This window comes from Chelonoidis abingdonii, chromosome 2 (genome assembly GCF_003597395.2).
Source record: "Chelonoidis abingdonii isolate Lonesome George chromosome 2, CheloAbing_2.0, whole genome shotgun sequence".
Classification (NCBI taxonomy): Eukaryota; Metazoa; Chordata; order Testudines; family Testudinidae; genus Chelonoidis; species Chelonoidis abingdonii.
In genome coordinates this window covers 18237921-18264121 of record NC_133770.1, presented here as the reverse complement: position 1 = coordinate 18264121, position 26201 = coordinate 18237921, and the positions used below count along the sequence as shown (strand labels likewise).

At 41.2% G+C, this 26201-nt stretch overlaps 1 protein-coding gene across 1 annotated transcript in view; it reads right to left on the bottom strand.

Annotated features, from left to right (window-relative positions):
- LOC116817569 (actin-related protein 3B) overlaps positions 1-22964 on the bottom strand; it is a 34038-nt gene extending 11074 nt beyond the window's left edge. Inside the window, 8 exon segments of the mRNA XM_075062189.1 lie at positions 173-265; positions 7146-7319; positions 8075-8218; positions 9916-10023; positions 10180-10275; positions 12481-12591; positions 16175-16296; positions 22913-22964. Of these exon segments, the coding sequence (XP_074918290.1) occupies positions 173-265; positions 7146-7319; positions 8075-8218; positions 9916-10023; positions 10180-10275; positions 12481-12552 (687 nt within the window). The 5' untranslated portion in view covers positions 12553-12591; positions 16175-16296; positions 22913-22964.
- Positions 22965-26201: the final 3237 nt, after the last annotated feature.

Below are 26201 nucleotides of genomic sequence, written 5' to 3'. Positions count from 1 at the left end.
CAAGTTATTTGTATTCCCCCAAAAAGTTTTTTTCTAGTGGTACTTATACCCAGAACTTTCCCTTCCCATACCAGATAAGAATAGAACTTACATAATTAAATAGTTCATTGTGAGAATATGGACCTTTAATTTTCAGGTGAAGTGAGTCAGTCTTACCCCAAAAAGACCATGCCTTATATAATGGACGACGAACATCAATGGGACAGTTCTGTATAACTTCATCAACTACATCCGAAATGGATTCCATAAAATCTGGATTAGCAAACTAAAAGAAGTGGAATACAGACATACAAATGACATGAGAGGACTCTACAGTTAATTTCCATGAACAATATGTTACAGCAACATTCTTCTGTAAAAAATTCACAGGGACTGATGTCGTTTCTACTTATTAAATATGGTATGTACTTGTAGTGACCAAAATAAACTTTTTTCTATATAAATAAAAGGGAAATAATGCCACAGAGGTGTTAAACTTTTTTACTGTTGTAGCAAAATATAGGCTTCGTTTCACTCTCAAATCTTTAGATTAATCTTAATATTTGCCCTGTCTCAACTCCAAATCGTGTATTTCACTGCAAAGAGTTGATATATTGAGGGTCTATCTACAGATATGTAAATATACACAATAACTAAAGTGAGAGAGAGAGAGAGAGAGAGAGTGCATGTGTATGTATATATTTAGGAAGTACACAAAAATTAAGATTGAGAAATCAAGCACTCATGCTTTAGGAAAATTAATTATGAGCTCTTCTGCAATATTAAACTCAGCCATATTGCGCATATTAATAGTATTTACATTTAAGGAAGAGGGACAGAAGAAGATATAACAAATATGCAGCATGGATAGATTAACGTTGAGGCAGAAGAGAGATCTGGAATTTTCAGACTTCAGTGCTAGCCATCTTAATCCTAATGTAACCATGCTCCTCTTCTGCTGTCTGCAGGGACTGAACGTGGGATCTCTGGAGCTGAAAGTTTACTGAGCTAATGAATAAGGTCCACTAGCTCAGAGGCAGTAGCAGACTCAAACCTATACAAATGATCTGGCCACTAGAGTGGATAGAGAGCCACAATGTTAGCATGGATCACTCCAATATTGCATTAACATTAGTTTAATTCCCTTTTACAACAACAAAAAGAGGTAAAACAAGTCTTGTTCTTATCTGTACATGCCCAAGCACACACTAGGTTAAATGCAAACCTGGCTAACATCCTCTGAAATTGAAGAGCCAAACGCCCTGGTATCCAAACATTCAAGTGTCCCAATATCTTTATCAGAGGGGTAGCCGTATACCAACAGAACTCCACTGGCCATCACATACAGTCCCCAGCTAAAACCCCTCCAACCCATCCTGGACAATGATCCCTCACTTTCATAAGCCTTGGGTGGCAGGTCAGTCCTCGCCCACAGGCAACCTGCCAACCTGAAGAATATTCTCACCATAACTGCACACCGCACCATAGTAACTCTAACTCAGGACTCAATCCATGCAACAAACCTCGATGCCAACTCTGCCCACATATCTACATCACAGGACCTGACCAGATCAGCCACACCATCACCGGTTCATTCACCTGCACGTCCACCAATGTAATATACGCCATCATATGCCAGCAATGCCCCTCTGCTATGTACATCAGCCAAACTGGACAGTCCCTACGGGAAAGGGATTAAACGAAGACACATCAGTATTGAGGAATGGCATTGTTGATACAGCATGGCCAGAGGGCAGCATAAGAGTGTTAGCAGGGGGCCTTATTCCCTGCCAAGGGAGGAAGGTTTGCTTTAGATTAACTAGAACAGCTGTGGCCAATAGAGCACCTGACTCCATTAGAGCACCTGACTTCAGTTAGAGCACCTGACTCCAATTAGAGCACCTGACTTCACTTAGAGCACCTGACTCCACTTACAGCACCTGACTCACTTAGAGCACCTGACTCCATCATGGGATATAAACCCCTGCTTCATCAAGACAGGGTGTGGTAGTTGAAGGAGGAAAGTTGGATGGAGAGAGTGCAGTATGCAGAAGAGCAGAGTTTGTCCAGAGAGAATGAAAGGTTTGGAGGAGTGCTGCGGTGGATTGGGAAGCCCAACAGAAACCCTAGGTAAGGGGCACCAGGCTTGTATAGAAGAGAGCGAGAAGCCCTTCACAAGCTGACGGGTATGAGTAGGGAAGTAACCCAGGGGAAGAGAAACGCTAGTCAAGTGGTTCACCACAACCCCAGGGCCCCTGGGTGTGGACCTGGAGTAGAGGCGGGCCCAGGTCCTCCCTCTCCACTCCCTCCTCAAGGACACTAGGGGAGTGTAAACTGGTCAGAGGCAAGCAATATCGCCCTGAACCTACCCAGAGAAGAGAGAAGCGCGCGAGACCAGAGAACAGTACGGCAATTGCCACACATATACAAAAACCTGTAGAACACTTCAATCTCCCTGGACACAGAGATAGCAGATTTAAAGGTAGCCATCCTGCGCAAAAAACTTCAGGACCAGACTTCAAAGAGAAAACTGCTGAGCTCCAGTTCATCTGCAAATTTGACACCATCAGCTCAGGATTAAACAAAGACTGTGAATGTACAACTACAAAAGCAGTTTCTCTCCCTTGATTTCTACCTCAACTGTTAGAAGAGGGGCCTCATCTCCCTGATTGAATAACCTCGTTATCTCTAGCCTGCTTCTTGCTTGCATATATATACTTGCCCTGGAATTTCCACTATGACGAAGTGGATATTCACCCATGAAATCATGCTCCAACACGCCTGTTAGTCTATAAGGTACCACAGGACTCTTTGCAATATCTTTATGTAAGTTAGACTTAATAGAATGGTCTGTCTACGGCTGTCTTACACTACGAGCTAGGGATGTGATTCCACTGCTCACATGTACATATTGACGGCTCCATCACTGAGCTAGCAAGAGTATAAACAGTAGTGTAGACAACAGTAAACACACTAGTATGGCAGCAGAGGTACAGCGAGCCCTGCCGAATACAAACCTTCTTGAAACCAAGGATACGTACTCGGCACAGCTCTTGTTGTTCTTACTACCACTCCCACGGTCCTCACCGTACACCGCTATTTATACTTGCTCTAGCTCAATAAGTGGACAACAAGAGTATGTGTACACAAGCACTACACACTTATAGCTTGTACCTAAATTAATGATAGACTTTGCTCACATGTGGCAAGAGTATAGAGAGTTACAAAGTCAGTGCAGCAAGTCACCCATAAGATGACAATAAAGCATTTCACTACAGCTGGACCATCTGTGGAGTGTTGTATTAAAATGTCACAGGACTATGTTTCCTTGGTAACCCTGCGATCATGTGTGGCTGATGAACTGAGCATTTTTTGTTTAGTTGTGTGTGTTTTCCAGAATGACACTTCGGCTGAATGCCAACCCCAATCATCTGGGTAGGGACAGACATTCAACAGTGATTCTTTGCTCCCAGATTCTGGAGTAGCGCTAGGCAGGCAGCTTGCTACTGTCATGGTCAGATCAGTGTTAGAGGGCTCCAGAGGAACTACACCCAGCCTGCCATGTTTTGTCTATAAGTAGAGTAGGGCCTGAGAATGGATTAAAACATTTTAAAAATTAAGTGAGCAGAAGATCTTAGGACTTTCACAGAATCACGCTCTTCACTCAGATTGCTAGGTGAATATGAGCTTAAGACGGTGCTGTCTGAAAACCAGTGCCAACCTAAGATGGACACATATGGGTTGAAATTTTCATATGTGATGCACTCTCAGAGATTCCCTTATGGCGCCAACCTGTTCTATCTCTCTCGGCAGGTGAATGAACCAGTGATGATGTGGCTGATCTGGTTAGGTCCTGTGATGGTGTCGCTGGTGTAGATATGTGGGCAGAGTTAGTATCGAGGTTTGTTGCATGGATTGGTTCCTGAGTTAGAGTTACTATGGTGCAGTGTGCAGATACTGGTGAGAATATGCTTCAGGTTGGCAGGTTGTCTGAGGGCGAGAACTGGCCTGCCACCCAAGGCCTGTGAAAGTGAGGGATCATTGCCCAGGATGGGCTGTAGATCCCTAATGATGATGTGTTGGAGGGGGTTTAGCTGGGGATTGTATGTGATGGAGAGTGGAGTTCTGTTGGTTTTTTCCTTGGGTTTGTCTTGCAGTAGACAATGGCAATATACAAAAACCTGTAGGAGAACACTTCAATCTCCCTGAACCCACAATATCAGAATTAAAAGGTAGCCATCCTGCAGCAAAAAAATTTCAGGACCAGACTTCAAAGAGAAACTGCTGAGCTTCAGTTCATCTGCAAATTTGAGGTCATCAGCTCAGGATTAAACAAAGACTGTGAATGGCTAGCCAACTACAAAAGCAGTTTCTCCTCCCTTGATTTTCATACCTCAACTGTTAGAAGAGGGCCTCATCCTCCCTGATTGAACTAACCTCGTTATCTCTAGCCTGCTTCTTGCTTGCATATATATACTTGCCCCTGGAAATTTCCACTACATGACGAAGTGGATATTCACCCATGAAAGTTCATGCTCCAACACGCCTGTTAGTCTATAAGGTACCACAGGACTCTTTGCCAATATCTTTATGTAAGTTAGACTTAATAGACATGGTCTTTCTACGGCTGTCTTACACTACGAGCTAGGGATGTGATTCCACTGCTCACATGTACATACTTGAGCTGGCCATCACTGAGCTAGCAAGAGTATAAACAGTAGTGTAGACACAGTAACACTAGTAGTGGCAGCAGAGGTACAGCGAGCCCTGCCGAATACAAACCTTCTTGAAACCAAGGATACGTACTCGGCACAGCTCTGTTGTCTCTTTACTACCACTCCCCACGTTCCCACCGCTACACTGCTATTTATACTTGCTCTAGCTCAATAAGTGACAACAAGAGTATGTGTACACAAGCACTACACATTAATAGCTTGTAGCCTAAATTAATGATAGACTTTGCTCACATGTGGCAGAGTAATAGAGAGTTACAAGTCAGTCAGCAAGTCACTCCAATAGATGACAATAAAGCATTTCACTACAGCTGGGACCATCTGTGGAGTGTTTATTAAAAATGTCACAGGATATGTTTCTTGTAGACCCTGCATCATGGTGTGGCATGAATGGACTGAAGCATTTTTTGTTTAGTTTTGTGTTTTACCAGAATTGACACATTCGGCTGACATGCCAACCCAATTCAATCTGGGGTAGGGATCAGACATTCAACAGTGATTCTTTGCTCCCAGATTCTGGAGTAGCGCAGGCAGTGCACTTGGCCTCCTGTCATGTCAAGATCAGTGTTAGAGGGCTCCAGAGGGAACTACACCCAGCCTGCCATGTTTTTGTCATAATGTAGAGTAGGGGCCTGAAGAATGATTAAAAACATTTTAAAAAATTAAGTGAGCAGAGATCTTAGGACTTTCAAGAATCACCGCCCTTCACTCAGATGCTAGGGATGAATATGAGCTTAGAGGTGCTGTCTGAAACCAGTGCCAACCCATAAGATGACACATATGGGTGAAACTTTTTCATATTGTGGATCACCTCTCAGAGATTCCCTTATGGGCCAACCTTTCCTTCCAATTACAACAGTTCTTGGTGACATACATTAGTAACATTCGGGCAGTATTAATGAGATGAGATGAAAATAAATGTTTCTTTAATGGGGATGGATGCAGCTGTAACATTAAGTTCCCCCACACTTTGCACCTGTTTTTCCCCCCCTTTAGATATATGATTTTTGTATTAGTCAGTACCAGATCTCCACAACTGCCAGTAGCCAGCATTATTCTATTCTTTCCTGATCACGCTGCAGCTTGGATCTAGCTGTATGTTCAGTATCTCTCCAGTTTTGATCATGATTGACTTTACACCAAACATGAAGCATTTGCACAGATGCTGAAAGGGTTCTGGGTTTTTTGACTTTAAAGTTTGGATGTCAAAAGAATCCTTCTGTGTACCCTATAAGAGCTCTAAATGAGATACACCCAGCAGGAAGAGTAACTGTTTTCAGAGTGGATAGATGCTTTAGCTTTGTCCAGAATCACTGCAGTATACTCCATGACTTCAAGAAGGTGCGCTAACTCACTGGCCCATGTACCAGAAAACACTTTCCAGCCACAGGATTTCCATCCCTTTCCTTTCTGGGTTCAGTTTTATTTCTTCAGGTTAAGCTGTTTAACACAAGTTCAACATATCGATTATGTCCTTTTCCCCTCACCCAAGGTCTTTTGCAGAAGCCTGCCTACCTACCACCTACACGATACACTACACAGGCTGTCTGCCTGGAAGAAAGGTGAGCATCTCTGCTTCCTTCTCCTTCCTAGCCTTCGCCCTGTCTCAGTCATATAAACTGGATTCTTTCTCCTACCGTGAGGGGCCTACTTGACACAGCTCTCGCAACTGAGCTACTTGCTGGTGGGTTGTTTGTTAGGTGGGAAGCATCATGACATGTCAGTTATGCTTATACAATCAAGGAATATTTCTGGTTATGGGTCACATAATTCCATTATCAGATGGGTAAACGCGTTATTCAAATCACAGGGCAGGAAGGTGCTGTTAGGATGGTATATGCTCTTTACTCTAAAGGGGGAGGTTTCTATCACATAAATAATTTCTGTAGGACATTCCCACACTTCTCCTAGCTACTCCTGGCCTTCAGTTTTACAAGGACAGTCACTATAAGAAGATCTGTTCATTGGAGTTTCCTTATCTAAAAGGCACCTCAAATATAAGTGTCCAAGAATTAAAATACTACTTCTGGTAAATTGCTATAAGCAGGAGTGATATTCAAAGGGTTTGATTATACAGCTGAATATGCTGTATATAAAATTCATGAAGTTTGCTAATTTAAACCAGTATTTAAAAAAAAAAAAGAAAAAGCCTCAGTCAAGATCTGAGATTTCAGGTAAATTTTTCTTGTTTTAGTTGATGTTTCTGAAAAACTGAAAGATTTAGACATTATATATCTTCACAGGAAAAACAAAGGATTAGGCAGTTATTTACCTATTATTGTCCTTCCGTGCATATATTAACTTCCAGCCCTCTCTGACAAGACTTACTGGTATTTATAATTTCCACAAGGTGGTGCTCTTGCATCAAGAATTATATTGCGCTTTTTTGCAAAAAAAAAAAAAAAAAGTATTGCTAGGCACTGTCATTCTTACCTCAGGATGAAAGAAAATTTCAGGTCCAAGAAACCTTTCTTAGCCAATATCTATAATGAATTTATTTTTGTTGATTGCATTGATGCCTGTGTACTGTTTGATCCATTTTTGTGGATCTATATCATATTTGGCAAATTCTTTTACTATGTCAGGGCAAATGTAAGAATATTTTTCCTGTAAAGAAATACCCTGCATTAAAAGTTGCCTAAATTGATCATACATAATTATTAAATACACTAAGGAATATTTCATAAAAACAGTGAAAATTACTTAATTGGAGCATCAAAAGCAAGGTCTAAATCTACCAACCTAGGGTTCACACTTGGTAACTACTGTTCTTACAATTCTAACTTTATTCTTAAGACACAGAGTGTTCAGGAAAAATCCTACATAATCAATTGGTAAGGCCCCGAATCCTGCATTAAGAGATGCACAAGAGCCCATTGATTTCAAAGGGGCTCCATACTGGCCAACTCCTTAGCTTACATGGAATGTCACTGAAATCACTTGGTCTCTGAAAGCAGAGGGTCCACCTGTACACATTTCATTGCATGATCAGAATTAGGTGATCATCCCAGTAATATTATGCAATATATGCAAGACTCAGAGGTCCAGGTTTTATGGAGAATTTTCTTAACTAGCATAGTTCAAATTTGAAGCAAACTCTAAAGCCTGAATCAAATCCGAATTTCACCTTTAAAACAAGTACATATTAATTCTAAAGAAAAGTCTTGCGTGATGATTATTCATATTTCTCTTTGTTTCTCCTTTACATCTTTTCTCCCTCGTTTTGTGAAGAACTTATATAGAAGGGAAATTATAGTTAGACAATTCCTATATTTGTATATGTAAAAAGGGCCACTGGTTAAAATAAAACACAAAAATCTACCTCTCTTAAAAGAAAGGTAAATTTCACATCAAATTTTTACCTTTATGGCTTTTGCTGTCTCCAGAGACTGTTCAGGGGGAATTCCCACCTCCCTCTCCCTTAGGATCTGCTGAATGAAATATGCAATATCTCTACCTGCAATAGGGATATGTTTGATTCAACTTCCAATTACATAGCCTTCTGCCTATGGAAAAAAAATGCTTCGAAAAAGATGGTGTATGAAGTACCAAAAGTTAACAGCAGAATATAATGTTCATTTTTACCCAGCAGCTTCTTGGATTTTTAAAAAAAACTAAAAGTGAAACTTTGGCACCTTTCAAAGTGCCCTCAAATTTGTAAACCCTAATGATGCTAAGGCCCTTGATTACTATTTGCAGAACTGATGCTGCTGCTTAATATTATCTAATACAAAAATCAGCAGTGAATGTAAAAAAAAAAGGATAATCTTAAATGCATGCTAAAGATAAAGACGTTCCAACCATGAGGTCTTTTTCAGGAAAGATCTAAAAAGGCAAAAAGTACTCATGAGAAGGAAAGCAGGTATCCTGCATGAGACTTAAAAATGGATAGAGACAAACAAAGGTTACAAAAATACCGAAGAAACAACAACAAAAACTATTAAAGGAAGGGAAAGTGACCAAAAAACACAGTCAGGAAAAGAGATGTTTTAAAATGTATCCTGAAAAAGGCAATAAATAAAGACAAGAGAAAAAGGAACAGAGTAATATATTGGCCATAACTAATAATAGTAAATACAGCAATGACTATTCATATGGCAAGATTGTGTTGTTTCTAGTAGTTCCCATTTTAAGTTCCATATAGCAAATACTGCAGGGTATAGATAACTACCAACATGCAATGAGCTTAAAAATGTTAATGAAGCCCACAGCACTGTAATATATTTCAGTACTTAGATGTCATTCAGACATATTACCTGTTTCGCAAATATACTGGATGCCATAATTGGAACAGAAATTAGAGCGCATAAATAATGATTACATCTTTGTATCCTGAGAGGTTTAGGCAATTAGAAATGGACTAGACGCTTGTTCTGTGTTTATATAAGCTTGCCTTTGTTTCACACAAGCAACATGTACTCTAAATTTTTTACAAGAGCATGAGGAAATACTGCATATTCGAAAGATAGACATTTATATAGTATTCTAACCAAAAACTTTTTGGATACGGAACTTGCACAGAAAAGTGCTACACATTGAGGCAAAGATGAAATCTCTCCATCATGTGAGAATATCCATTACACTGACCAACTTTCCAGATTTGAGCAGTATTAACAAATATTGGTCATGGGAAAAATTTGGATACAGCAGGATGCATGGACAGGATTTATACAAGAATAAGAATCTCCAATAGACATATTGACTCCATTTTCATGGCCTTCATGTCGGAAGACAGGATACTAGGCTAGATGGACATATTGGTCTGACCCAGAATGGCAATTCTTACTGACCTCAAAGAGAAAGAGCTATAATGGTATTTAATGAACTTGGATTTCAATTTTTTCAAAACCACAACTACTGTAACCATATTAAAAAAACTCATTTGAAAAATGCTGACTTTTGTATAAATATCACCACTATAAAGTTTAAAATTTTAAAAATCTGATTTATAGTTACATATCCTCTACTGCATAAATTTCTAATGCATTATCTATAGTTTGGTCCTAAAATTAATATGATAGTGTCCCTTTAACACATTATAGATACACATTCCTTTTCCCTAACCTCCAATACCCCTCCACAGTGTCACAATTAATATCCACAAAATCCAGAAAAAATAAAATTGGTCTATTAACTGAAGACCAAGAAAACTTTCACAGTCACACAAACAGTTTAAGGTCTTAAACTGCATCCTACCACCTACCACAGGAATTACATGCGTTACTCCATCACCACTGTCAATGACTATTCCTGTTAATGTACGTTCACCAACCTGCGGTGAAATCCAAGATGCGGCTAAGGACAACACTGCCTAGATAAGAAACAAAGTTAATATTTAGATATGGATAGAACACGTTAACAGATAATCTTAGAAGATCCTGCTTCAAACATTTCAGGTATATGCTTGCAGAAGACATACATACTCTAGCTATATCATACTTTAGAAGTATAGATTCACTTTGTTCACCTGAACAGCAATGTAAAGTCCTGGTACGTTAAAAGATTCAAACATGATTTCTGCAAGATACTCTCTGTTTTCTGGAGTGTTCAATGGAGGTTATGACTGTAAAGAAAAGTCACCTTATTAAATATCTAATGCAGTTCAGGCTTTTTATTAAACTTGGCTCCTGATGCAGCAGTAACCCAATTTTTAAGTTTATGAGTTGTGGTAAACGTCTGTCTCAAATCTGGACTTAGCGTTCAAAATCTGAGTGTTTACTGTGAACCTCCCCCAAGCTTATACACAGCTTGGATCTGATATCGCTGCCACCAGCTGAAGTTTTCCAGGGTTTCGGCCCCCTCGGGTTCCCCAAACCTTTCCTTGGGGGACCCCTCCAAGACCCAGAGCCCCTGGGTCTCCCTCTACTCATCCCTAGCTTCCCCCACCTCTTCCTGGGTTAACCGGTGCGATGCTCCATTCCTTGAATACCAACCAGAGGGCAACTAGCTTCCCCGAGGCTATGCATTCACTCTAGTCAGCTCACACAAGAGTTCCCTTCCTTTGTCCGTAGCCTTTCCACCCTGGACAATGAGAAAGTAAGACACAGAGCTTGGCTTTTCCCTCTCCCCACTAGCCTTGGACAGAATTCCTCTCCCTCTGCCTTCACTAGGAAAGAAACTCCCACAATTTTAAAAAGAAACTTTATATAAAAGAAGAAAATACAGAAACAATAATACTGCATTAAATAAAACTAATACAGGACTATGGCTTATAAGAAAATAGAATAAAACAGTCCGATTTAAAAGATAGCCCAAATTAAATCCAGTCCACAAATCACACCCAGTAAAACAATTAAAGCACACTCACAGCCGTTACTTTGTTTTCTTTGTACCACACCTTGATAGTTAGAAATTGAAAGAAGATGGAGTTAGAAAGAAGAACTGTTACTCACAGTCTGAGAGAAAACAAAAAGAACCAGAACAAAGCCATAAAACCCAGAGGTTCCCACCCTTACTTTTGAAAATCCGGTTTCCTGATTGGTCCTCTGGTCAGGTGTTTGGTTCCCTTTGTAAACCCTTTACAGTAAAAGAAAATTAACCCTTACCTTACCTATCTACTTATGACATGAGTGCACTCATGAATCCCAAATAAGTCCCAGGTAAACAGATCTGATCCATTTACTCTTTGGTGGGTAGACACAGGCCCAACCTTCCACAACATAGGTGTTAAAATTTCTTTGAAAAATTACAGATGATTAGGGAAAAAAGTTTGGTTTGACATGTGAACAGAAATGACTTACTGTGAGCACAATGAGTAGTATGACTTTGACATATAAGTACATGTAAGGAGGAAACACGTCCAGAGTAAGACACTGATCCTGCAGACACTTGTGCAACTGCCTCACTTTCCTACCGCAAGTGGTCCCATTGATCTCAATAGGACTACTCACCATAATAAAGTTAAACACAGTGTATGTGTGTTTGCAAGACTGGTGAATAAGGGATAATCTGCATTAAGTACAGGGATCAGACTTAACATCTAAGGATTCTTCACATTGCTGCTACTCCTACCTGGGAGGGGATGATTACCAAGGAAAACAGATGAAAGAATGTACATTAATTTTAAAATAAACTAAAATTAGATTACGTGGAATCCTGCAAAACAAGCAAGGAAATCTGGTTGCATACAGCTACTTAGCGTAATAAATTACAACCATCTTTCCAAACAATTCATATAAACAGCCTGATGTTTAGTGGTGAACAAGTTTCAAGGTTGATCCAATTTGGGACCTTAACTACTTAACAGTGGTCTTTATTTAAAAAAAATCCAGCTATGAATTATGTATTCTTTATATTTATCTCCTCCTATGCAAAACCACTGATTTTTAAAAAAGCATTTTGTATTAAGTAACTAATTTCATCTTCAACAGAAACCTTTCACAGAAGGTAATACATAATTGTGCACATGATTGCTAACATACAGCATATTGCTAAGTGACATTTCCCCCTATTTCACTGTAATGCTTTATTTTGTTTGACTGAAGTCAGCCAATTATTTTAAGCAGCATCTGTAATTCAATCAAGCCATCCAAAGCTTTTAAAAAAAATAAAGCCCAACCCATGAAGCCTGTTTCCGAAGTGTACTGGAAACTGGCTCTAATGTGATTTTATATATTATTTCTACAGAAATAAAAAAAAATGAAAAGTTACAAAAGTCTTCTAGGCTTTATATACATAACAAAACCTACTTGTACTGGGAATGTTATCCACCACAATTATACCATCTCCCATTTGTGGAAGCATTTTCTTACCCAGTTCTATTACTCACCATCAAAAAGTAATGATCCTCAGGTTCAGCGCGAAGATACTTAAAAATTACTTGCTCCATGAATCTCTCCATGAGATCCCAGTCTTCAACAAGACCATGTCGTATGGGCCACTGAAGCAAGAGAACATTTTAAACATGTCAGTGTTATGAGCCAGTAGGTAACAATACAACGAACATGAGAAGCAAAATCCTAGTATCTTCTATGAGAACCATAAATACTAGCCTCTATAAACATTGTGTCACTGTTCTACTTTTAAAAGAAAGCCAATAATTTTTAGGTCATCATCCTCTCTTGGGTGTTTCATTACGATTCTGTTCGTGGATAGAGGACTGGACTGGGAGTCAGAAGACCTACGTTCTACTCTTAGTTCTGCCACTGTTTTACTGTGTGATCTGGGCAAGGCACTTCACCTCCCTGTGCATCCGTTACCCAATCTGTAAACTAGGGATAATGATACTACTTATCCTTCCTAAGCATTCTGCAATCTATGAATGATCAGAGGTAAGAAGACAAATCTAGACTTCGGTATTATATTATTTTAGATCTATTATTTTAGTTCCTATAAGCAGGGGCTATCTTCGCATTTTGTTTAGTGCCCACCACACAGTTGGTGCTTAAGCTAATATATAAGGAAGTAATATTGGATATGTATTTTATGAATATTTGACATATACCATACTTTATTAATCCCCTACAGAAAAGGGTCTTTTAGAGGTAAAAAAAAACTGACTCTCAGAGAAGTAAACTTATAGGATGACCCTGTGCACAGGGGCCAGTGCCCAGGGGACATGTTCTGACATTTCTCAAACTAAACTGATCAGCACCAAAACAGTCAGTAATTTTATCATTAATATAAGTCTCATGTAATTTTCAGCAAGAGGAAATAAAAAGATTTGGTATCTATGACTATCAGCTACTGACATTACTGGTGAAAAGAAAGTGCATTATATTAATGGACCCTCTCAAAATGAAGCAGAGAATCCTGTGGCACCTTATAGACTAACAAACGTTTTGGAGCATGAGCTTTCGTGGGTGAATACCCACTTCATCAGATGCAGGTAGTGGAAATTTCCAGGGGCAAGGTATATATATTGCTACAAGCAAGCTAGAGATAACGGTGTTAGTCAATCAGGGAGGATGAGTGTCCTGTTCTAGCAGCTGAGTGTGAACCAACAGGAGAAACTGGTTCTGTGTTGGCAAGCTTCACAGTCTTTGTCAATCCTGAGCTGATGGTGTTAAATTTGCAGATGAATCGAAGCTCAGCAGTTTCTCTTTGAAGTCTGGTCCTCTGAGGTTTTTGCCTGCAGGATGGCACCTGAGGTCTGCTAAGTGTGGCAGGGAGGTTGAAGTGCTCTTCTCCACAGGTTTTTGTATATTTGCCATTCCCTAATATCCTGATTTTGTGGGGTCCCATATTTATCTTGTTCCGTAGGACTGTTCCATTTGGCGAGTACCTTAGCAGAGGGGCATTTGGGCATATTAATTACATTGGTGGAAGTGCAGGTGAATGGAAACTGGTGATGGTGTGGCTTGAATCTGGTTAGGTCTGTGGATGGTGTCGCTGATGTAGATATGGTGGGCAGATGTGGCATCGAGTTTGTTTGCATGGATTGTTCACTGACGCTCGAAGTTGCTATGGTGTGTGTGCATTGCTCGGTGCGAATACGTTTTCAGTTACAGGTGTCTGTTGGACGAGGATTGCCTGCCACCTGGCCTGGTGAAAGTGGTGGGATCATTGTCCGGGATGGCGTTGTAGATCTCTGAGGTAGCGTTGAGGGGTTTTAGGCTGGGGGCCTGTACGTGATGGCCAGTAGAAGTACGTGGTTCTTTCTGGGTTTGTCTTGCGTAGTAGAGCTCTGGGTACACGTCTGGCCTGTGTATCTGTTCCTTATTTCCTCAGTGCGGGTTATTTGTAGTTGGTGCAGATTGCTGCCGTGAGTGTTTTGTTAGGCGCTCGTTGGTGCTCTGTCTAGCCGGGGTTAGAGCAGATGCCATTGTACACTGCGCTGCTATGCTGTAGCACAATTTGGGGAGCGTGTGAGTGGTGAGCCACCGCGTGTGACGCCACGGATGGAAGTTGGAGTGATGCAACGTAAGAGCTAAGTGAGGGTTCACGAATAGGGTATCCGTAGACTCCATAGGGTCACGGTGCTATGTGGTGACCTATCTACGCTCTCTTTGCACCGTGGTGTCTTAGAAGTGGACCTCTGCTCGTAGACATGGTGCGTGTCGCCCTAGTGCATGAACGGTCTGATGGATGGGGTGGAAGCTGTGAATCGTTGAGGTCTGGATATGTCGGTTCCAGAATCCCTACAGCATTACTCGTCCGGGTCCAATGTGCATGAATAGACTCGTCTATGGATGCTAGCGTAGGTAGAGACAGAGGGTGCGTTGAGTAGTCGGCGAGCCTATATCGTGCGTGAGCCTCGCGCGCCGTTGTTCGGAGTCACCATCTCACATGCCCCCTTATCTGGTAATCCATGATTGTCGTGGCCACTGTGCGGGTTGCCTCGACGCGACTCTGATATTCCTGAAATCTCTACAGAGATATCTGAGATATCTTGCTGTCGAGATAGTATATTGTCATCAAATATTGATCATTGTCGTGTTGAGTATAAGGCACGAGTTCGCCATGCCAAGATTGTGATTAGTGGGCATCACAAGGATACATGTTCTCTGACAGCTTGACATTCATACTGGGCCTGTGTGGGATGTTTGTTGTTACGAGAGCCTTCTACATCCATGGGGCTAGGATGGTGTTTTCCTGGGAGGTGACCATGCATTGTAGTTTTCCTCGGAAATCACTCGACTGTCACAGAGGATAGCTGAGTGCTCGGTGGAATAGGGTCTCTAGTTAGAGAGTCCACATATTCCAGACAGTCCTTCAGTGAGGACTGCCATGCCAAGATGATGGGAGCGTCGCAGGATTTCCGGTGTTTCGTGGATCTTGGTGCACAGGTCATTAGCATGTTAGGAATCACCCTTCCGCGTCAGGGGCTCATGAGAACAAATTCTCGCTCTTAGAAGGTTCTTCCATCGTGGTGTATAGTGTAGGAGTGTCACTGACTACCGATGGTCGTGCTAGTTCTAGTGTATTTCTCTCTGTGGTATCTGGGAAGTCGGCTGTATATGAATTGGTATTGGAGAAGTTGTTCTGGCAGCGCTCTCTTTTGTTAGTCGACCATTCATTGATGACAACAGCACCTCCTTTATCAGCCTCTTTGATGATAATGTCAGGGTGGTTTCTGAGGCTGTGGATGGCATTGCGTTCTGCACAACTTAGGTTATAAGGCAAGTGATGTTGTTTTTCCACGATTTCTGTCTGTGCACGTCGGCGGAAGCATTCAATGTATAGGTCCAGACTGTCATTTTGACCCTCAGGAGGAGTCCATGTGGAACCTCTCAAAATGGATCGGTCGTCAACTGTTACTAAAGCATTGGTAGAACTATTTTTTTTTTTAAAAGAGGCCAACCAACCAAATTTGCACATGCTAAACTGAAGCCAACTACCGTAAATTCAATCCTTTCATTCTGCAACTGCAATTACTAGTATACTTAATGATAGCAAACTTCAGATAAGTGTTTATTTCAAATCTTCTTTACAGGCATTTAAACCATCTACAATAATAAAAATACAGAGTCAATTCAAAAAGATTTCTGAAAGATGTTTAAAGCTTCATTATATATTCTTACTTTCGTAGCATAGGTAGATTTATCTATGGCTTCATCTATGAAAAAGTCTAAATCATCAACTCCCTTCAATACTCTCCTCTGGGCTTGGTCACCTACTTTTGCTGACTCTCTGATTGCAATACCTAAACAAACAAACAAACAAACAAACCATCACAAAAGAATACATTAAAATGAAACTTTTTCTAAACATAGAACAATGTGAGGTGTTAAGTGTTAGAGAAACAAGCAGGATTTAGACCACTGATATAAATAAAGCAAGCAAGTCTTCTTTTCTCGAAAACAAAGACTGGCACGTAGGAAGTGATAAGCTGACACATTAATATGTTAAGATACATTTTCAGTGCAGTGCAGGGGATTTGGTCATTTATCTCCAATTAACATCAGTGAGAGTTGTGACTAAATCCCCTCTCTCTTACTCACTCACACACTCACACCACTTTAAAAATTTCCCCTATTACCAACTACAGCATTCAAGAGAACTGTGTATTTTTGATTTCCAATCCAGTAGGCATTCCTGAAGTGAGGAAATGACAGGTTTTTCTGGGTCTCAATATACCAGGCAAGTTGGAGAATTAAGAGAAAGAGGAGGAAGTGGGAGCAAGAAGAAAATATTCAAAAACATTAAATTACTGAGCCATTATTCTTGCTGGTAGAAAAAAAAATCAATTTGCAGCCCTACAGAGAAGCCTATTGAGACATACAAGCTTGCTTTTAGCAGGCGGCAACTATCACTAAAATCACTAGCAGAAGGCTGGTGTAGACAGAAAGATTAAGCAGCAAGAAATCTAGGGCAAACTATAAATAAAAACAGAATAAAATGTAGCCTGTTTATTTACAATCTTGTTTCAGTAAGCCAGAATCACGCACTCAACCACCTATAATGGAGAACAAGCATTATGTAGAATAATCACTTAAGAGTACTTCTAATAGTATTAGGACAAAGGACTTCTTCAGTTTGAAAACTTCTTTCAGAAACATACACCAGACCCTCCCAAAACATTCCAATTGACAAAAGCAGGATTTACATTAAATTAATAGTTATTGGAAATATTTTCTACCATATGGTGAATACATAAACCTATTTAGCACAACACATATATACATCTTTATAAACTCTTTTGATTTAGAAAACTGCTTTAATACTTAAAACTATGTTAACTTAACTGCATAGTTACTGCACTATAGTTCTCATAGAGAGTGCTTCCCCAGTTAATTCCTTAGACATCTGGGCTTATTTATTATTTCCTTTCCTTGTAGCATCTATCCAAAAAAATCAGCATTCAAGGTAGGCAAAAAAATACCATGGACATTAGAAAACTAGATGTTTTGTTAGATTAACTGAACAAAGTCCCCCATAAACCTTTTCAAATACAGCAGAAGCATAACTAGCACCTCAAAGTTAAGATAATATATAGTCCATACAAAGTTTTTAAGCGTAAGATACAAGACTACAAGACATTACTGAAATAAAGGACAACTAAAATCAGTGGAGTTTAGAAAGGTATCAAATTTAGATTTGAACATTTTTGGTGTTAATATGGATCAATAAAAAAATAGGTAGCAAATCCAAATAACGAGACCATTTTAATATGCTATGGGCACAGCACATATGCACCACAAAAAGTGGTGTGGTATATTGCTGATTCTTCTTCAAGTGATGGTCCCTATGGTATTCTATTGAGAGTTATGCACAAACACCATGCCACCGGAGCTGTTCAAAGTAGTATTGCCTGGCGGTCCCCACATGCACTCTTGTATTGCCTGATGGCTTTGCCTGAGGCGATAAAGGGTGGGGAAGATCGTCCATGTCTCCGGTTCCTTCTCACAGCCATGTGGTCCAAGTTGGAGCTTCTGCTGCCCTCTCATTGTTAGTGACGCATTTTCAAAAAAATTTTAACAAAAGCAGTTATTTTGATTCCTTAGTTAAAATTTTATTGTTTTTCGTTGTATTTTGGTAATTCATAGTATTTTTTATAATTAAGGATTTGGGACGCCACTTCATCAGTTTTTCTCCCCAAACAATCTCTCCCCCCTTTACCCGCATGCAGCTCCCAGGTTTGGGTACTGGTTTATGCTGAAGATGCCAGGATTCAAAGTCTGTGCTTCCTGCCCTCGCTCGTTTTCCATCAGCAACGAACACCAACACCGTTTATACTGTTTGGGGGAAGGCCACATGGCAGTATCTGCCTCTCTTTCACAGCCCGTACACAGGAAGGCTGAGCTCTCCACCTCAAGAAGCACCCTGTGGGCCCAAAGTCAGATCCTGGTCAGGAAGTCCCCCCACCTCCCAAACATCAGTCTGAGCAATACAAGAGCACTCCCCCTACCCTGGAGATCCAGATCAACCAGTATCCATGCTACAGACCCCGCGTTGGGGCCTAGCCATGAAAGCATGCACATTCCAGCTTTTCCTACTCTTCTCCTACCTAGAAGTGAGAAATAATGTTGAAAAATCAACTCTGTACCTTATTCGGCCCCTGGAATTCATAGGAGCTCGCATCAATTCAACCTCTGCCTGAGCTTATCTGCCACAAGCCAGATTCCAGAGCCTAGTGGAGCAAATAGCACAGATAAAGTCCAATCCTTCTGTCTCCGCCAGGTCCTACCTCTCCATCCTAGGGCACATGGCAGTGTGTACATACATCACCTCCTTCACCCACCTGCACCTTCACTGTCTACAGCTATGGCTGCAAAGAGTCTATTCCCTTATGCACCATGCTCAACTTTCCACCAGAAGACATCTCCTCTCTTCAATGGCGGATAGACCCAATACAAGTCTGTTCTTGGATGCCCTTCCTCCTATCGTCACCGACCGTGACAGTCATAACAGATGCATCACTCTCAGGCTGGGGCACTCACACTGGAGATCACATGACACAAGACCCCTGAACCACACAAGAGGCCAGGATGCATATAAACATTCTCAAACTCAGGGCAGTACACAAAGAACGCCACGAGTTCTTACCAGCTATCCACTATTGCCACGTCCTCATCATGTCAGACACCACCTCCACAGTATACTACATAAACAAACAAGGGGGCATGAGGTCCCCAGCACTGTGCATAGAAGTGATTTCCCCCTGGGAATGGTGCATCAAACTACATATCCTTTTATCAGCAGCCTACCTGCCTGGCACCGAGAATGTGATTGCAGATTCTCTCAGCAGGAACTTTGCAACTGACTACAAATGGGAGTTGCACGACACAATCGTGGACATCTTTGGTCCCTGGGGTACACCAATCAGAGACCTTTTTGCATCTCACACCAACACTAAATGTACCCAATATTGCTCCAGGAGAGGACTCTGTGCCCACTCACTGGCAATGCTCTGGTCATGGAGTGGTCAGATCAGATGAACTATGCCTCACACACACACACTCCTACCCTGCTTCCTCCATAAACTCGGGCAGGAGAAAGTGACAGCCATTCTGATTGCTCCAATCTGACCTCGCCAATTCTGGCTCCCTCGTCTTCTCTGTCTGTTGAAACAACCTCCACTCCTGCTACAGACATTTCTGGAACTTCTGACACAAAACAATGGCAGACCCAGGCATCCAGACCCATGGACACTATAACTGACAGAATAGGTTTTGGATGGACACTTCCATTAGTACGAGAATGCTCATTGGCAGTGCAAGATATCCTCTCCAGTAGCCGAAAGGACTCCACAAGGCGATGCTATCAGGCAAATGGACACACTTCACCTCAAGGTCAGATTGGCAGAGACGGGGGGGGAGAGTGTTCGCCTTCCTCTGCAGCATTGGGCCTGGGTCACTTGCAGATTTAAACTAGTGTAAATGGTGAATTCTCTATAACTTCAAGTCTTTAAACCATGATTTGAAGACCTCAATAACTCAACCAGAGCTTAGGGGGCTATTTTAGGAATGGCTGGGTTAGGTTCTGCAAAACGAACAGGAGTACTTGTGGCACCTTAGAGACAAACAAATTTATTTGAGCGTAAGCTTTTGTGGGCTACAGCCCACTTCATCGGCTGCATAGTACTGAACATGTAGTGAGGAGATATATATACATACAGAGAACATGGTAGGACAACTCCCACCTTTCCAACTCTAAGAGGCTAATTAATTAAGAGAAAAAACTTTCATAGTGATAATCAAGATAGCTCATTACAGATAGTTTGACAATAGGTGTGAGACTACCTAACATGGAGAAATAGAGTCAATGTGTAGGAAGTCAGACTTGATGAACACAATGGTCCCTTCCAACCTTAAAGGGTACAAGTCCTGGGCCCAACAGCAAGATCTTGCCCCCAAAGCTGGCTCTCAGCTCTATGCGAGTGCATGCAGCAGCCATTAGTACTTTCCATCCTCCAGTGGAAGGGCATTCCATTTTTATCCACACCTTGACCACCCAATTCTGGAAGAGCCTTTTACGTAAATATCTGCTCATTCAGCCCATTGCTTCCCAATGGGTCCTTATCTCTTTAGTGAACTCACTCTTTGAACTGCTGGCCTCCTACCCTCTCTCTCTCTCCTCTCCATTAAAGTCACTTTCCTTGCTCCATTACCTCAGCGAGAAAGGTTAGTGACCTGGGAGTCATGATGGCAAACCCCCCTTTTACCATGTTCCATAAGGCAAGGTCTACCACAACTGCTTCCCTAGTTTCTGCCAAAGGTAGTTTTCCAGTTCCACCTCAACCAACTCATACATCTGCCTACCTTCTTTCCAAAACCACATGCCTTGAATGAGGAACAGTGGCTTCATTCCCTCAATGTGCATAGGGCGCTAGGACAAAGCCATTCTGGCAGTCTGTCAGACTATTTGTCATCATAGCGGAGAGAATTAAAGGATAGGTCATTTCCACCCAGAGAATCTCTAAGTGGGTCTTAGAGTGCATTACGCGCTGCTATCACTTGTCAAGGTTCTCCCCACCAGAATGGATACAAGCTCATTCCATGAAAGCACAAGCATCGACTACAGCTGTACTCCACAACAAACCCCTTGCAAACATATGTAAGGCTGCCACATGGAGTTTGGTACATACCTTTTCCTCTCATTATCCTCACTTGGTGCAGCAGCAGAAGCATAGAACAAAGGACCATCTTCCTCACACCCTCCTCCTATCTAAGTACTGCTTATTAATCACCCTCAGGGGAATACAACAAGGACGATCACTTGAAGAAGAGGAGGTCACTTACCTGTAACTGGGGTTCTTCAAGATGTGTGGTCTCTATCTGTATTCCAACCTCACCCTCCTTCCCCTCTGCCACGGCTCTGTAGGTCTACAGTGGAGAAAGAACTGGAGACATGGCCAGTTCGCCCCACCCTTTTTCACCTTGGGTGAAAACAGGAGGCAAGACAAGGGCGCATGCTGTGACACTGTGCAATATTACTTTGAAAAGCTCCAGCTACAGGAGCAGGTGTATAACCCTGAGTGGAATACAGATAGGGACCACACATCTCCAAGAACCTCCAGTTACAGGTAAGTAACCTCCTCTTATCTGAATAGTGTGAGGGTTATTAATTTTATTCAGATAATTGAGAGGGCAGGAACCATTCAGCTGCAGGGTGGCCTCTCCCACAGCCAGGAGCTCTTCTTTTTCCTCACAGTGCTGGCCAGGGGTCTCTACTCTGCCCCGCAAGGATTGCAGCCTCTCCCCACACTTTGCACCTGCAGGGATTAGGTGTCATCAGCCCAGCAGCAGCACAGGAAGCTTTCTGCAGCTCCAGTGTCACAGCCCCACTGCCATGATAGGGGAACTGCAGAGGGCTCCCTGCACTGCTGTAGAGCCAGTGATATCCTATCCCTGCAGGTACAAGGTGCAGAGAAGGCTGTGGTCCTGGCAGGGTAAAGCAGAATATTGGCCAGGGATCTCTGCTTTGCCCTATTAGGACTGCAGCCTCCCTCCCTAAATCTTGCACCTGGCCGGGTTGGGTAACACCAGCCTGGAGCAGCACAGGGAGCCCTCTGCAGCTCAGCTGTCACAACCCTGCTCACTGACTCCCATGACGGCTGGGCTGCAACAGGCTCCCTGCACTGCTGCAAGAGCCATTCAACAGCAAGGTGGCCTCCCCTGCAGCTCAGGATTTGTCCTGCTCCTCCTCCTCCTCACAGTCTGGCTGGGGGATCTGCTCTATTATCCGAACTGCCACGTTATCAGAATCCCTTCCTTGTTCCCCCAGCATGAGATACATGAATTCTATGCCGTCTGCAGCATGTATCTCATGCTGGGGGACAAGGAAGGGATTCTGATAATGAAGAGGTTCAGATATATAGGAGTATACCGTATATGACTCCCACCCAGGGACACTGTTATTTAATATTTGGTTGGGTTTTTTTACTCTGTCTAGAGTTCTAGTCAGCATAAAGATGGATACACATTGCTGCCAAGTGGTACCTGCATTTCAGTACTTAAATTGACAAGAGGCCTCCCACATACTACCCAAGCTGTAACCACAGAGTCAGGTAGAGAGGAAGTACCTTGTATTCTGTCTAAGCCAGAGTCCTGGAAGAAAAACAATAGAGATAGGAAGGAAATGGTACTAGGTATTTTTCATCTCAGTCATAGCAACCAGAAGCTGATTTAATGAGGAATAGACCTGGCAAACTGCAGGAAGGGGTTTTCATTAGCTATACTCGAGTCAAGGATGCAGATATAGTAAATATGGAAAGAGACCTTGGAAGACTGAGTTAAGACCTGGAAAGAAAATTATTTATTCCTCATCATTTTCGTGAATAACTTTGTACATCAGAAGCTGCGGCAAAAGTTACTTACATGATGGAATAATGAACTGTGGTTCCGTATTTCCTGCATAGCCAAGTTTTGTGTACCTAAAAGAGTTTTCAGTAGGTCTTTAGATGCATCAAATACAAACTGAACAAAAATTCACGTCAAGTGCATAGCTTTGTCCCGCACAATGCTGCAAATGCAACAAAAACTAGAAGAAATCTAGAAAATAATGAAGAGAATCTGACACTTCTAAAATGTGTACACAGGGCTTATTTGATGCATCTTTCTGCCAAAAACTGAAATACAACTCCGGAAATAAAGGAAAATGTTGCTGAAATTGCAAAATACTTCCATTACAAACACTTCCTTCAGCTTCACTGAAGATGGCAAGTGAATCCAAACTAATTCTCCTGCAAGAACTATGATGGAATTCAGTGGTTGACTGTTTTGAGCTACTTATTAAGAACTGGCCTAGTCTGACGACAATTTGTGAAGAAAATTGAGAACAAAATAAATGAAATTAGCACAGCCAAAGCAGTGAACATTGGACTAAACAGAAATGTAGAAGATATACTGAATATACTGAAACCTATTTCCATGGCCTTGGACAAATTGCAGAAAGATTGCTGCTGTATTGCAATGCTGTTGAAATTTGGAAATAACTTTGAAACACTGGAGAAAGAAATACCCGATAGCACAGTTAAATTGCAGGCAGTAAAAAAGCAGATGGATCTAGCACTTACTCCGCCTCATTTTCTTGTGAAAATTATCAATCCAGGGTAGATGCCTAACCACTGAAGAAGATGCTGCTCCTATGACATGGGCATCTAATATCACCCATCAGTAGTGACAGCCATAATACATTTCAAGGCTGGAGGTGAACCATTCAAACACTACACATTTACTGAAGTTTAAAAGAAAGTCACATGACTCTATTGATAGATATTACTAGCAAAGCACCTGGAACCAGAGTATTCTGAAGACTCAAACAGACAGTAGCCTCTTCTGCGGGCACAGAAATAATATGTTCTTCATTCATTCAAAGTTGAGAAATAGAACAGGGAGTTGAAAAAGCAGGAAAACTTGTCTCATTCTTCCAGTCTATGAATAAAAATGAGGAAGGAGGAGATGAGATCTAGACAAGTGAGAATCTAAGCTCCAGTCACTTTCACTTAGGCACATGTGAAAATTTTCCAGGATGACCTGAAATAATCTGTTTAATTCACTGACTAAAGTTAATCCCTCTGTTCCTTTAGTAAATCATTTAGCTCTAAACGTGAAACATGTTTTGAAAAAAAGTGTAGTATCCAAAACATTTAAGGTTTTGTTTAATAAAAATAAGTGTTATATGCTGGTTTGTGTGTTTAATTAAATACCATCTTCATGTAGCTTGACACAAATCAGAAGCAAAAAGTTAATTATCTAGTAAATAAGTAACGTATCATTCACCATTTTGTAACATACTAAACATGAACAGTTTATAAGAATCTGAAATATTAAGCTATATAATTGCTTAAGTAAGTGTATATAGTTAAAATGTATTCCCCCTCATATAGCAAAAAGATGTACTAAATTTAGTGTAAAGGTGTTATTTAGTTGTAAATCCACATTTTAATGGTTATATCAACTAATCAGAATGTGCCTTTCTTTAGCAAATAACTGAAATACAAATGGAAAAGGCTGATTACAATCAATTATTTAAATCAAGGCTTTCCACTTGGCAATTTAAATCACTCCACCCTACTTCTTTACCTCAATTTCCTGCATCTGTGAAATGGTGATATTTACCTACTTCATAGCAGTGACAATTAATTGATAAATTGTCTTGACAACAGAATGGAGAGTATGAAGAAATCATTACAAGTAGGTTGAGAGAGTCAGAAAAATTCCTTTTATATCCGATGAACAGAGAAGAGAAACAGAAGGCTCTGGAAATGGGTGCTCCAATGTGGAACCTAAATCTACTGCATTAGATCACTGGTTGCTATCTAGCTCTGGTCAATAGCGAGCAAAAGTAGTTAATATCTGAGACTACAACAACTGGTTGCCTCATGCACAAGTGTCCACATTACAAAAGTAATAACGGGTATCCTGAAGATTGAATTGCCTTCCTATGCCTAGAGGTGCTCTCCCCACAAGTCAGGATAAAAGCAGACAGAGAGTGCGATGCAGGTAAACTGCACCCTTTCCACACAAAGCTAGGGAGCTGCACTGTCAAGTACTGTCAATGCATAGGCACATTTAAAATCTTACACTCTCCATAGAGCCCACTACAAATAACTCAAACATTATTAGGCTACCCTATAATAGAAAGTGTTTTCCTCCTTACCACATAGCAGCTTAAACAATAAATATCCCTTTATGGAGTATGTACTGTAAAAACTCATTAACCGTCAGTCTGTTTAGCTCAATAAATTAAATCAAATTAGCTGTGACCTTGCCTGTTAGATATTGCCCATTTCAAAATCGTTTCCAAGATCCAGCCACAATTTTCAATTATATAAAAGGATTGTACTTTTATATTATCTGGTCTCTTTAAAATCTTTTCAAGGCTAACAAGATAGGGATGATATAATTTTACCTGGACATATGCTATAGCTCTAATTCTGAAGTGGATATTTACCAAGACTTCAGATAGCCCGACAATTTACTAAGGCTTCAGAAAGTTTTCAGTTACAGTCCCTAAATGGGCTGGTTTATGAACAAAACTGACTCTTTATGATTAGCGCCATAAGAATTCGGTTAATGTTTTATGATGAAGTCTGTAGTGAATACCCAACTAAGTGAGTGACAGAACCATGCTTCTACAGAGTATGAATAGGATCTCAAGAACTCTGATATTTACCTTTGTTTTTTGTTAAGTGGGCTTTGCTCAAATGCCTGCCGCAAGAACAAGCGAGGCTGTAATCTAAAAGATCTCTGTTTCTCTGATTTAGAATTACAGAATCATAGAATATTATGTATGGTTGGAAGAGACCTCAGGAGGTCTTCAAGTCCAATCCCCTGCTCGAAGCAGGACCAACACCCACTAAATCATCCCAGCCAAGGCTTTGTCAAGACAGGCTTTAAAAATCTCTAAGGATGGAGATTCCACTACCTCCCTAGGTAAGCCATTCCAGTGCTTTACCACTCTCCCAGTTAAATAGTGTTTCCTGATATCCAACCTAGACCTCTCCCCCCACCTTAGTGTCATCTACGAACTTGCTGAGGCTGCAATTAATCCCATCATCCAGATTATTAATAAAGATGTTGAACAAAAACGGCCCCAGGACCGACCCTGGGGCACGCCACTTGATACTAGCTTCCAGCTAGACATCGAGCCATTGATCACTAC